The following is a 12945-nucleotide window of genomic DNA, read 5'->3' as shown; positions in this document are numbered from 1 at the left end:
AGTGCTGGGGCAGGCGGGAGGGCCTGGGCACCTCCCCTGCAGAAATAATTCTGCTGGGAATTAGTGGGGGGCGGCACTGGTCTCCCTTCTCCCCAAAAAGGGCGGCATCCAGGCGCCCCGGCCCCGCTATCCCGCCCTGTGCCACACGGCGCGCCACACTCAACATGGCGCCTCCCCTCCGGCCGCCGCCACTCCCAAGATGGCTGCCGGCAGAGCCCCGCCCCTCCTTCCTCTTAAGGCCGCGCTCTATGGTCGCGCTGGGGGGTTGCTTCCGCTTCCGGGGGTCAGCGGGGTCGGAACTGCGCAACGCCAAGATGGCGGCGGCCGTGGTGGGAGTCTCCTTGAGACGCGGCGTCCCCGCGCGGTTCCTGCGGGCCGGGCCGCGGCCGGTGAGGGGCTTGGAGCCGCTCTGCTGCGGGCAGCTGGGCGGGGGGAGCTCGGGGGAGGCGGGGGGCGAGGGGCTGAGGGCTTCGGGGGGAGATGGGGGGCTGGAGGTGGTGAGGAGGGAGTTGGGGGCGAGGAGGGCTGGGATGGGGGGTCTGGTGGGCAGGAGGGGGTGCAGAGAGGGCTGGGAGGGAGCTGGGGGGCTGCAGAGGGGCCTGGGGGCAGGAGGGGGTTCAGGGTGCAGTACAGGGTGGGAAGAGGGAGCAAGGGAAGGGGAGGTGGGCTTGGGGGGCAGGAGGGGGTGTGAGGGGGATGCTGGGGAGGGTCTGGGCGCAAGAAGGAGTGGGAAGGGTTCTGGGGTGGGTTTAGGGGGAGATAGAGGTTGATAGGAGACTGGGGGGGTGCAGGAGATCCAAAAGGGGGTTGGGAAGAGATGTGGGAACAGGGTGAACAGGGATGTGGGGTGATTTGGGGAGAGGTGAGGAGAGGCAGGTGGGCTGGAGAGGGAAGAAGCCTCTGTGGGAATACTGGGAGGAGGTGGTTGGTTGGCCTGGGGCTGCGTAGAGAGGTGGCATGGAGCTTCTGAGGGCAGTTTTGGGGCAGGGAGAGCCTTCAGGGTTGTGGAAGAAAGCGTGTCTGCAGGCGCTGCAGGAGCACCTGTGGGTTGCCCCTCAGTTTTAGGATTATCTCCTCTGCCTCACAGAGGAGGGAGCCTCAGGACAGAGGTGGCTGCGTGTGCCAGGGTACGCTGCTGCAGCAAATCCTTGGGAAGATTTTCCAAAAACTGTATGAGTGCCCAAATACAAAGCAGGGATGGGTCCTGCAGCTCTCGCCCCCAAGCATGCAGCATCAAGTCATTTTTTTTTTTCCCCTGATAAAAGCCACCCCAAGGAACCTAAGGGCTCTTCTGCTGTCGTTTGAATACAGATGTGTCGGGGAGCGCAGACAGCAGCTGCAGCAGCGCCCCGTATCAAGAAGTTTGCCATCTACAGATGGGATCCTGATAAGCCTGGGGACAAGCCCCGCATGCAGACGTATGAAGTGGATTTGAATAAGTGAGTATGCCCCATTAGGGAGAGGCTTTGCTGCCAGGCAGGTGTGCTGGGGCTGCGTGTGCACGCAGGTTATCTAACAAACAATAACGGAGGGTGGTTGAGGAGCACTTGAGCTGACAGCTGAAGGTGTCAGCAGTCTCATTAAGCTTCAGGGACTGTTAAAACCTTGTTGGAGTGGCTGGGGAGGTGGTGCCTCAGCTGTGTTACAGAGCACCTTGTCCTCAGCGCAGGCAAGATCAGTGTTATTTCCTGATAAAGCAAATCTTACTGTGTTCACATGGGATTATTTTCGCCTCCCTCACCTGTCGGGGCTAAGTGTAGCAAATAAAACCGTACTCTGAATGCCAGTGTCTCTATAGCTGTCAGCAGTAAATGGTCACTTCATTTTGTGACTTCTGTTAGGTTTTACCTGTGTCCCTGAGTTGTGTTGAAAACTTGAATGTGTTTGTGGCTTTAATAAGCTTTATTTATGTGGTAAATTTTGGGGCATGTTCCAAAAGGAAACTGTTTTACGTGGAGCTTGCAGTCCCAGACCTGGGAGATAACACAGAAGCTTTATCAACTCTTCTCATAGTTTTCTTCACACTTAGTTACTCCTAATTTGCAGGTCATGTTACACTTGTAGTAACCACCTGCGCACTTTGGTGCAGCTATCGCCAGGAAAGCTCTTGCTTCTCTGTGGTGCTGCGAAGGGGTGCAGTCTTCCCTGTGGTGCAGAAACTTTCGCATGGGCGCGTGTGCCTTGATTTCCCTGAGCTCCGGTTGCTGCTGTGATCTTGCCAGAGGAATTCACCTGGAGCCCTTTCTGAAAGCTTCAGATGCAAAGCCACATAGCTCCCTACTTAAGAAGCACATGATGGAGAGCTGAAATTTTTGTGTGACTTGCACCAGTTAATAATTTCTGGGTGTTGCCTTGTTTGCTGTATATAAAATTACATAAGTTGTCCAAGACTGTTTGTTTTTGTGTGCAGCGCTGCCTCTTGTGACTAATGAGGACAGGCAGACTTGTTAAAACCTGACCCAAAAGGAGAGAACCGGTAGCAAGGCGCTCGGTTTTCAGTTGTGCTGTCTGAACCCTCTCTGCTGAGCCAGATCTTCAGGGTATCAGCAAAAGAAAGGGCTTCTCCCCCACCCTGACCCTGCGGTGTGCTGAGGCGAATGGGTTGTGCTGCTGATCGAGATATCTCTGTCTTGTTGCCTGGGATTGGCAAAAAAAGCGTTCTTAATTGTAGTTGATCAAAGTCCTTTTAGGTGCTGCTTAGTTGGGGTGCCAGAGGTCAAGCACTGAGGCGGGGTGGGGGGGGAATTATCTAGGTTCACTGACTTTGTTTTCTGTTATAGATGTGGGCCTATGGTGCTCGATGCTCTGATCAAGATTAAAAACGAGTTGGACTCCACTCTGACCTTCCGCAGATCGTGTAGGGAAGGTAAGAAGGGTTTTCCAGCCTGCTAAACTGAAGATTGCCCTTGAATACTGTTCATTGCTGACAGTGTTTGTGTAATTACTAGAAAACTTCAGGGTAGATGGCAGCATACCGCTCTCCTCTTCCAGCTGCTGCATTTGAAATACCTCCATGAATCCAGTAGTAAAGCTAAAGCTCATATTCACACGGCGTAATTGCACAACACTGAGCTACGAGCAACATGCTTAAACAGCCCCAGACGTTCCTGTTTCTGTCCTAATCTTGTTCATCTTGCTGCCCTCCAGTGACGGACTGCGTAGGGAAATATAGCAGGAGAGATTACAACAGCAAAATTGAGGGGGCAGACGTGGTGAATGGGCATGAATTGTAGGGGCTGCTTTGTCTAGTGCTGCTGTGGAAATAAGAAAGGGTGTAACTGGAAGAGTACTTACGACTTCTAGGAATAGCTTCAGGAATCTTTTTTTTGGCCCTTTGACTAAGCTAAATGATTGATTGAGGAAAAGGCCATCTGGTGGTTTTACATTGCAGAGCTACCGGCTGGTTCTCATGCAGGTATGAATCAGCATGTCTGTTTAACTGCATTAAAACTTACCTGTCCAGGTGACTTTCCTTGTAAAAAAAAAAAAAAAAAAAAAAAAAAAAAAAAAAACAATAATGTTGGGATGCTGAGCTTAAAATGATAGTTGTGGAAATGCAGGAGGGGAGGATGCCTTTATGGAATGACTTTTGATTTAATTAGGTGGGTTTGCAAGTATGAGAAATTCAGGTGCAGTTGATGCCTAAAGATGTTTTGACTTGGATCTAAATGAAAAGCACGCTTCAACGCAGCCGTTTCCTGTAGAATCTGCATAGCAGGCAGAGGAATTTCATACAGCGTGGTTGTTCTCAGTGTCTGATATTTAGATAGCCAACACTGTTCCCAAGCAGCTGGAATTAATTGCCCTGAATACTTTTCTTTGAGAACCTGAAGACAGATTTTCAAGCTGGACTGGTTCAATCTTGCCCCTTTTCTACCATGCAGGGAAAAAAAATCCAGTCACGTGTTCCTGTTGCCTACTCATGGGCCGTGTCTGCAGTCCTGGTTCTTTCTCCAGTTGACTGGAAAATACTCGTAACTATTTCTCGAGTGGGAGGAATAACCTTGTGCAAGTGTTAGCCTTTATCGGGCAGCGAGGGGAAGGATTGCCAATGCATCAGGCGCTGAGACGGGCTAGCTCGCCAGTGTGAGAAGCAGTGGCATTTCTCTGACTCATATCAATTGATATGTGTCAAATCCTCTGAGATTAGAGCTTTGCCCTTTCAATGTTTGTCGTCTTTCTAATATGATGGTTTAGGCATCGGTCTGACTTGGATATCCGAGCTCCTGACCTGAGCAGTATCTGTGACAGTTCTGCGGTGGTTTTTCTTGTAAACCTTGGCCTTTCCTGGGCTACATCTGATCCTTCTATTACTGGGAGATCATTAGTAGTGTCACTTAATCCATTTGTTAAGCTATTTATATGCTGTCTGTTCTGGTGAGTGTCTGTCCTCTCACCTTTGGGAGTTAATGAATGCGGTTTATGGCACTACTCGAGCCCGCTGCAGAAGGCACAGAAAGAAGCTTCTGTCTTGGGGACTTTGTTTTACGTTCCTGACCTTCAGGGATGCTTTTGACCGTAACTGTAGGGCTGATGGGGGATGTGCCTGGTTCCCGCGTTACAATCTTGGCGTTAGCTGCTTCGCATCAATATGCGCTTGTGCTTCAAACTTGTGAACAAAGCTGAATGTTTTCCCCACCCTAAGTAGCACGTAGAACTAATGAATGATGCGAAAGGGATGAAGTGTCCAAGCCACTTGTTTTCTGCTGTGGAAGGAAGTTCAACACTGAGAATGTGTTTAGGCTTTAATGAAAGTGACTCCTGCGTTTGTTCTTTATTTAAATAGCAACGTGTTTGGCTCAATGGCAACTTCTGGAGTTTTCCTTGTCACGTACAGAGTTTCTTGAAGACAGCCCGGGGGCATGTTTGGGGCCAAGAGGATCTTCCTCAAGTAGGATAAGAGGGTAAATATCTAATGCTTTATCCTTTTTCTCTCACTCAGGCATCTGCGGCTCTTGTGCTATGAACATTGCTGGTGGAAACACGCTGGCCTGTATCAAAAGAATTGACCCCGATCTCAACAAGGTCACTAAAATCTACCCTCTCCCCCACATGTATGTGGTGAAGGACCTTGTTCCAGTGAGTATCTGCCTCTGTCAGCTTGCAGCCAAGGGTGACGCCGTTCCAGGCAGCATGGGGTTCAGACTGGGTTGGAAAGGATAACGCTGGGAGGTGCCAACAAGATCAGGTCTCCCAATTCACATGTTATTCCTGCTGGTGTTTTCTGGCTTGGGTGGGTCTGAGCTTCACAGCAGTGACTAAATCTGTCCTTATTTGGAGGAATGTGGCAGGTTGAGGTACAAAATGCTGCCTTCTGTTGGAGTGGTAACAGGTTGAATCTCTCCTGCATCAGTTCAGCTTAATAAATGGGACCTTTCTTTGCCTTTTGACTCCTAGGACTTGAGTAACTTCTATGCACAGTACAAATCCATCGAGCCTTACCTGAAGAAGAAGGATGAGTCGAAACAGGGCAAGGAGCAGTACCTGCAGTCCATAGAAGACCGTCAGAAACTGGTTACTGCTTCTTTTCTACCGTTGAAATCCCTTCCAGATAAGACCGGGGTTAAATGTTAACATGCAGTAGCTTCTACTTCCTTTAATGACAAAGCTGTCTGGTGCAAAACCTGCCGTGGGTGGAATCTGCTCCCTGAAATGCAGTGTCATGGCATGCCTGCATTGCTAGGGGTAACGTTTGCTAATGAAACGCGTTCGTGGTTGCGATGGGGACTCTGATCTCCTTTCCACTGTCTGCACTGCGAAACTGCGTGTGTTTGTAAAAACACTGTGAAGGCTACAGGCGTGTAATATTCCAATGGAGATAAGGCTCTGCTGTTTATGCTGGCATGTAGGCTGTCAGGCTCAGCGCTGGCTGGCTTGTCTAGCTGCGGCATGCTAAGCAACGCTCTCTTGTTGCTGCTTGCTGGGTTTTACGGCCCTAAAAACTAATGGCGAAAGCTAAACCCTTTTGGACGTGGAGACACGAGCGTGATGTGTTAGTGCAAGTCTTCGGATGTCTGTCTTGAGCGCTGCGTTGTTTTGGGGGGATTTTCTGGGAATGTAGTGTTGTTGGTCCAAAGTTTCTGCATAAAGCTGACGGGTGTCTGAGGAACCATTCGAACAGCTGGGACATAACAGCTTTTTAAAAAGCTTGTAGTGTGGGTAAGTTGTTGTCTGGATTTCCGTGGCCTCCACAGTAAGTATCATTAAATCAGCGGTTTCTCTTTTGCCTCTGACCTGTCTTGATGGCTCCAGCACTCACTTCACAGTTCAAAGCTCGGCCTGTCTCAATGCTCTGCTGCGATCGTTGCTGCGGTGCTGTCACTGAGTAGGTGCAAAGTGGGCAGGCAGCCTAGATTTTGGCAAGTGGTAAAAGAGAGGTGAGTATGAACAGGAAAGAGGAAGGCTGATTAAAGGGGATTCAATGAAAACATGCGAGCTGCAGCCTAATTTGCTGCAGTGATCTCTGGAAGTTTTTCATTGTGTGTGTTTGCTGTGAAGTTAACATCTGGTTATGTGCCTGAGATGTCGGCAGCACCGTGCAACTGGCGCTGTGATGTCTTAACAACCACAGGATTTTACAGTCTGAAGGAATCTCTATCCAAGGGCAACGGTTAGTTCTGCACCACTTCATAATGTTATCTGATCCATACGTAAGGACTAAAGGGACTCTCCCTTCACATGGTTTTCATAAAGAGGCATCCTTGAAATCACTTTCTCATTCAAGGAGAAATAGGTGAACCTAAAAGTGGCTGCAAGAGCTGCCTGAATCTTTCTCACAATTAGTAAACTCGCTTGTTACCTCATTGCTGAAGTTTCTCTTGCTTTGAGAATGGCCTCTGCGCAGGAGAAACCTGGATACAAAGTCAGCTGAAAAACTCCCACCTTTTTCTTTAAATGATCAGTTATTTGAAGTGTTACAATTAGAAACAAGACAAATTTAGAGCAAGAAGGTAAGAGCTTTGGCAAGTCTTTCCACAAGCGTATTGGAGCAGCCCTTCTAAGGCAGTAGTCTTGCTACAAGCTCCCAGGAGTTCTTGGCATCCGGTATCTTTCTAAACTAAATTTAATAAGACCTTTGTCCCAAAAAGCAACTTGCAAATACATAATTTAAGCCAGACTGGACTCCATCTTTTAGCCTGGGGGGTGCTGATTGAGCTCAGAGACATGGGAGGCCTCTGCTCCTCAGAGTTTCACTGTCTTCTGCCCAGTGGCACTTCCATGTAGGTCTGACTTTTTCTTCAGTGCCTGAAATAAAAAGGCCTTCATCTCTCTAAAAATGGTGCAATGGCTAAAGACTCGCACCGTTCCTGTTCTGTAAGTGCTCGGGGATTCTCTCAAAGCACATGTTAAATGAGGAGCTCTTTACTTCTCCCCTGGGCTGTTGGGCAGGCTTCGCTCTCTTCTCACGTCTGTAACGCAGCCTTGAATTGTTAATGGGTTATGTATCTGTTCCTTTCCGCAGCCGCTTACTGGGACAGGCTGGAAGGAAAGAATGCAGGAACATCAAGCAATTTTCATCGTTTTTCTTCAGTTTAATGCTTTTTTTTTTTCCCCATTTGTCACAAAAAAAACTGGTTTATCGTAGCGGTCAAGTTGGGAGGATTGCACGCGTCTTGTTTCGGAGGACATGCATGTAGGAAGTGCTTGCTTCTGGCAGCGCTTCTTCAGCTTAAGGTTTTTGGAGCCGCTCTGCAGCAAGTCACTAGAGGGGAAGGTGGTGAGGGAAGCACGTGCTTGTGTAAATCCCCTCTTTAAAAAAAGTCTTTGTCATGGGTTTCTGGAGTGGCTTGACTGTGGTCTCCCACCCCCGTGCAGGACGGACTCTACGAGTGCATCCTGTGTGCCTGCTGCAGCACCAGTTGTCCCAGTTACTGGTGGAACGGGGACAAGTACTTGGGTCCTGCGGTACTGATGCAGGTAAGGACGGATTCCATTTGTCACGTGGGACTGCTGAGGGAGTTCCCATCTAAAACCAGTACAAATATTTGCGAGCACAGGTGGGATAGCATGACGTAGTCCAGATCCTGGACCAAAATACCTGAGTTAGGTGTTGCTTTTAAAATCTCACACTGATTACAACACCTTGAAGAAGCATGTGGTGTCAAATGCCACTGACTTTCAGGCCTATCGCTGGATGATTGACTCCAGAGATGACTACACAGAGGAACGCCTGGCACAGCTTCAAGACCCGTTTTCTCTCTACCGTTGTCACACTATCATGAATTGCACAAGGACTTGCCCGAAGGTACGTGTCCATCCTGCCTGTGTCCCCTCTGGGGTTACTGGCTTGTTTCCAAGCACCTTGTTTCAAAACAGGAAGCTACCCGCTTAGGCTTTTTACTTTCCTCAAGCTTGCCTTGGCTTGTTCAGCCTTTTGAAACTCAGTGAGTTACCGGTGGTCTTGCTCATGATAGTGACGGTACAAGAGGACGTGGTAAAGTTTGTATTACACATCGCAGGAACATCTCTTCCTCTTGAGCAAGGCTGTGACTTTGAGAACCTGTCGGTTTCCAAGATTTGGGAGTGTGACAGTAGGGCGCTGGTCGTGTGAGGGACACTGCCAGAAATGGTACGGGGAAGTCTGTCCTGTGTAGTCTGATTGGCAGCGTGAGCCTTGTGAGTAATACGCTTAACCCCCACACAACACAACCTTAAACTCCAGCGGTAGCAGCTGTCCCTGATGTATTGTGTAGCGGAGAAGACTGCGGCGAGTTTTCAGCGCCTTTGGGGGACGTGTTTTATGCTGACGTCCTGCTATCAGGGCATTTCCCAGATGGTCTGTTCTCTCTGGTATTTCTTTTGAGAACTGAGCAGCCTTTCTGAAATTGGAGCATGCCTCTTCCTCATTTTGCAATGACCTTGTGCCTGTTGTTGGGCAGATAACCAAGTTTTGCTTTCCTGCCAGCTGTGCTGTTTTCTTAGCCAGCCTTTGCTTGCACCTGGTGGTGGAGTAATTCTTGAGCTGTGAAATAATATGGAGGGGAACGTTTGAGTGGATCACAGATGTGGGGAAAAGGAGATCCTGGAGATTGGGGTTGACAGGGCAGGAGCTGATTTTTTTTTTTTGGTGGATTTTTCTGAAGTGATTCACTGTCTACAGATAATTCCCCCTTTGTATAGGGAGCTGGCTCGTGATCTGGTGTCAACCGTAGTTCAGCGAAAGGGGAAGGTTCACCCTGAAGACCTGGCTGTATGTAGGAACGTACGTAGCGCAGGGAAATAGAGACCACCCCTCCGTGTGCTCAAATTTGAGCTGGATTTATGGTTAATAACACGTTTCCACTCACATGCTCTAATCCTGGCTGTTGTCTTGATCAGCCCTGAAAGACTGCGTGGTGAGCTCTGCACCCGGGTAATTTCCTGGTCGTTCTCTGTCCCGCAGTGCCGCTGCTGTAATCACAACGATTCAGCAGGGCGGTTGCGATCCCCCTCTCATTTTGAGATTAGGCGTGCTTGGTTTGGTAGCAGTGCTGCAGGATTAAGGGCCTTTGCACCATGACGTGTGTCTGTATTGTAAAAAAACCTTTGGAGAGTTTAGCTGGCTTTTGTGCGAGGAGCGTTTTCATCTTGTGAGTTAGCGTTCTCGCTCGCTTCCCCAGTGTCCTCCAATATGGCTTTTTTTATTTCAGACAAGGAGAAAAACCGCATCTCTTGTACCGTCACTCTCGAGCTTTTACAAGGCAGATTCCTGCCTCCAGAACTCATCTCCTAACACCCATAAAAGTGTTGAATTCAGTCCTGCTTGGGCTTTATTAAAAGTTCCTATCACTCAGCCGCTCATTCTTCTCTTTGATCCTCGCGTTGCTGATTAAAACCAGTCCTCCAAAGTCAAACGAGTGGTTTTCTTCGAGTGGGAAGTGCTGCCAGCTCAGCCTCCAGGTAGAGGAGGTGAGCTCCAGGCTGGAGCGCTGCGTCTCTACCCCGGCCTGGTTTGCTCTTCCCTCGTAAGCTGAGGCTGGAGCGGAGCAAACCCGCAGCAGCACACCTTAACCGAGGGGCTCCGCGTGCCGAGCTGTCCCTCGGCGTCCTGTAACCTCCCAGCCTTTGAAAGGAAGCGCGATATTAGGCTGAGCTCCAGCTTTTAAAAAAAAAAACATGTCCTCTGCCAGGTATTTTTATGAGTAGCAGCGTATCTGTGAGTTTACTGTGACTTAGATCAAGGCGGGGGGGGGGGATGATGTTCTAACATGCTCTTTTCCAGAGGAGCTAACCGAAACTTTTGTCCTTTTTAGGGTTTGAACCCCGGCAAAGCAATTGCTGAGATCAAGAAGATGATGGCAACTTACAAAGAGAAGGCAACGGCTGCGTAAGGCAGTTCCCTAACTGGAAGTGTAACACACAAATGTGCTTTACCTGAAAGCAATTTATACCCGATTTAGCAAGGGGAGGTTCCAGCAGGGAGCTTGGTGGGTTTTCTGTAGGTTTGCACGTATAATAAATACTGTAAAGAACAAATAAGTGCTGTTACTTTATTAACAATATTGAACCGATGCCTCTGCCTCGGTCATAGAATCCCAAACCTCTCTGGTTTCGCAGTTTTGAGTGTGTGAGCAGCTGGGGTCACCTCCGAGGCTCCGCTGTGGGGTGAGGATTTGAAAGCGGCCCCACAGCAGAGATGAGCAGAGACAGAATTTTGGTAATGACCTTGATCCCGTGTCTTTAAAGCGAATGCATGTATGGAAAGAGAGCTGCCAGCAGTTCGGCCCTGTGGCGACGAGCGAGAAAACAACGGAAGTGGCTGGGAAAGGGGAATGTTGGAAGAATCTCGCCCTGCTCCGAAATCCCCTGGGCTCCTTGGTGAGGAGCAAAGCGAGGACCTGGAGCTCACGGGGCGCAGGCGTGTGGCAAAATACAGGTGGCACTGGGAAAGAGGCGTTTTGCCGCTGCCCTGCTGGGATGCTTATTTTGATTCCAAGTCCTAAAGCAGGTGGGATTTATTTGAGCAGGTTTGGGTCTTTCTCTTTGCTCTGGTCCAACTGTGTTTTAGCTCCAGATTTCTGAAACTTGCGATGTTCGCGGTAGGTTGTCGCTTGAAGCGGTTGTTTGCGGTCTTAGGGGGTGGAGAGAACGGAAGGGCTTTCTGTTTTGCTGTTAAATAGTTGGGGGTTTTTGTTTAGATGTAGTAGAAATGTCTAGAAATGTCATGATGCTGCTTCTGAGACGTGGTGTGGTAACCAGGACGCTGCCAGCAGGCAGCAAACGAAGGTTGGGGTGGTGTGTGCAGCTTTGGAAGGGCTCCCCCCCAAAACGACCCTGTTTTTTCCGTACATTTCTCTCTCCTGCAGTAAGGGAGCCTCGCGGCTGTCTCGAGAAGCCAAGCTGATGTCGCACTCTTAATTCTCCCTTACAGAAATACTTATTTCTTTTCCTGGAGCTAACATCTTCGTTCCTGAGAGCTTACGTGACACGGACTTCCGTAGGTCAGATATTTAACGCTTAAAATCCCCACGTGTTGGGCTGCTCTTCCATGTCGCTGAGTTGTCCCCGTTTTCGGTGTCTCAGGCGAGCTGTGGTTAAGGACGGGTGAGCGCTGGTGATGGAGAGAACCCCGCTGCCGATGTTAGACAGCGGGGGACGTGTTGCCCATCCCGTGATACTGATATTTATCTATTGCATGCCTGTGCTTCATAATCTCGTCTCCCCATTTAAATCCAAGGAGCTCCCATCAACAGCTTGAATAAAAAGAGCTTTGCGATCCCCCTCCGCCTCTCCCACTATGCTTTTCTTTTTAGCTTTTTTTTTTTTTTGGAACACAAACTGGTTTTTGCCTTGTTTTATGTAAAAGCTGGGCATGCTTGCTGCAAAGAGTTGGATGGAAATGCAGCAGGGTGCGGAGGAACTGAAAGCAGCGCCTCGCTGCTTCGACTGTCGCTGCACTGGCTGAGGTTTTTCCTGTTCTGATGAACAAAATCTGCTTCACCTTTTGGCTTCGGGAGGAAGCACGGGCTCGACCTGAGGCACGTCCAAAGGAAAAACTGGCTTTATCTCCCTTCCTGTGAAGGAAACCGAAACTCCTGTGTGCTAGGATGGGTACAGAGGGGAGAAAATTGCTTTTTGGCTGCAGCTGAGCAGGGTGGTGGTGGGCAGGAGCAGCCCCTCGCAGCTCTCGGGTGTTTCTGGCAGTTGGAGCCCCAGAAAGCCAAGCTGAGGCTGGGGGCCTGCCTTAGGGGGGGTTCCTTGGGTCTGCACCCCGTTATTGCTTCCAAATCCTCCTTGCTGCGGCTTTCCAAGAGGGAGTCTTGCTGCAGTGGGAGCTGCGCATGCTCCCACCCCTGGGTGAGTCTGTGGGGGGGGGTGGTGGTGCAGCCAAGTGGGGAGAAAAGGGGGGCTGCAAAGCCCCCTTTTGGGGCAGAGCCCTGTGCATTTCCCTGCAAGACGTGGCAGGGTAAAGCCCTTTTTGGGGGCACAGCCCTGTGCATTTCCCTGCAGGACGTAGGGGTGCAAAGCCCTTTTTGGGGGTAGAGCCTGGTACATTTCCCTGCAAAATGTGGGGGTGCAAAGCCCTTTTTAGGGGCAGTCTGGTGCATTTCCCCGCAAGATGCGGAGGTGCAAAGCCCTTTTTGGGGGCAGAACCTGGTGCATTTCCCTGCAAGATGCAGGGGTGCAAAGCCCTTTTTAGGGGCAGTCTGGTGCATTTCCCTGCAAGATGTGGAGGTGCAAAGCCCTTTTTGGGGGCAGAACCTGGTGCATTTCCCTGCAGGATGTAGGGGTGCAAAGCCCTTTTTGGGGGCAGAACCTGGTGCATTTCCCTGCAAGATGCAGGGGTGCAAAGCCCTTTTTGGGGCAGAACCGCGGTTATTTTGTTGCGGGGGGCGCAGAGCCCCCCTCGTGGGGCAGGGGCTGCCACGGAGGGGTCCCAAAGCCCCGTGGGGAGAGGGCGCACGCACAACATTTGGGGTGTTTCCCGAGGGAGGGGGAGGACTACAAGTCCCAGCAGCCCCCGCG

The 12945-nt window shown here is 50.2% G+C and overlaps 1 protein-coding gene across 2 annotated transcripts; it reads left to right on the top strand.

Annotated features, from left to right (window-relative positions):
* Positions 1-264: 264 nt before the first annotated feature.
* On the top strand, positions 265-10458 carry SDHB (succinate dehydrogenase complex iron sulfur subunit B). Of its 2 annotated transcripts, none has more exons than XM_087755358.1 (8): positions 265-389; positions 1266-1439; positions 2781-2866; positions 4943-5079; positions 5398-5514; positions 7816-7917; positions 8123-8245; positions 10233-10458. In XM_087755358.1, the coding sequence occupies exons 2-8, from the start codon at positions 1312-1314 to the stop codon at positions 10308-10310; spliced, it is 771 nt and encodes a 256-aa protein (XP_087611484.1). In that variant the 5' UTR covers positions 265-389; positions 1266-1311; the 3' UTR covers positions 10311-10458. The 2 variants fall into 2 exon arrangements, with proteins under 2 accessions (XP_087611484.1, XP_087611483.1); XM_087755357.1 differs by having other exon boundaries at positions 266-389; positions 1312-1439.
* The last annotated feature ends 2487 nt before the right edge of the window (positions 10459-12945 follow it).

This window comes from Nipponia nippon, unplaced genomic scaffold (genome assembly GCF_047370975.1).
Source record: "Nipponia nippon isolate SJK-2023a ecotype South Korea unplaced genomic scaffold, ASM4737097v1 scaffold_19, whole genome shotgun sequence".
NCBI lineage: Eukaryota > Metazoa > Chordata > Aves > Pelecaniformes > Threskiornithidae > Nipponia > Nipponia nippon.
The sequence above is the reverse complement of the archived record's forward strand: the minus strand, read 5'-3'. Positions and strand labels throughout refer to the sequence as shown.

Excerpts from the sequence above, each read along its gene's own strand:
- SDHB (XM_087755357.1), top strand. The coding sequence starts at position 315 with ATGGCGGCGGCCGTGGTGGGAGTCTCCTTGAGACGCGGCGTCCCCGCG. Across the intron at positions 2,867-4,942 it reads CCGCAGATCGTGTAGGGAAG|GCATCTGCGGCTCTTGTGCT; the intron begins GTAAGAAGGGTT and ends TCTCTCACTCAG. Across the intron at positions 8,246-10,232 it reads GCACAAGGACTTGCCCGAAG|GGTTTGAACCCCGGCAAAGC; the intron begins GTACGTGTCCAT and ends TGTCCTTTTTAG.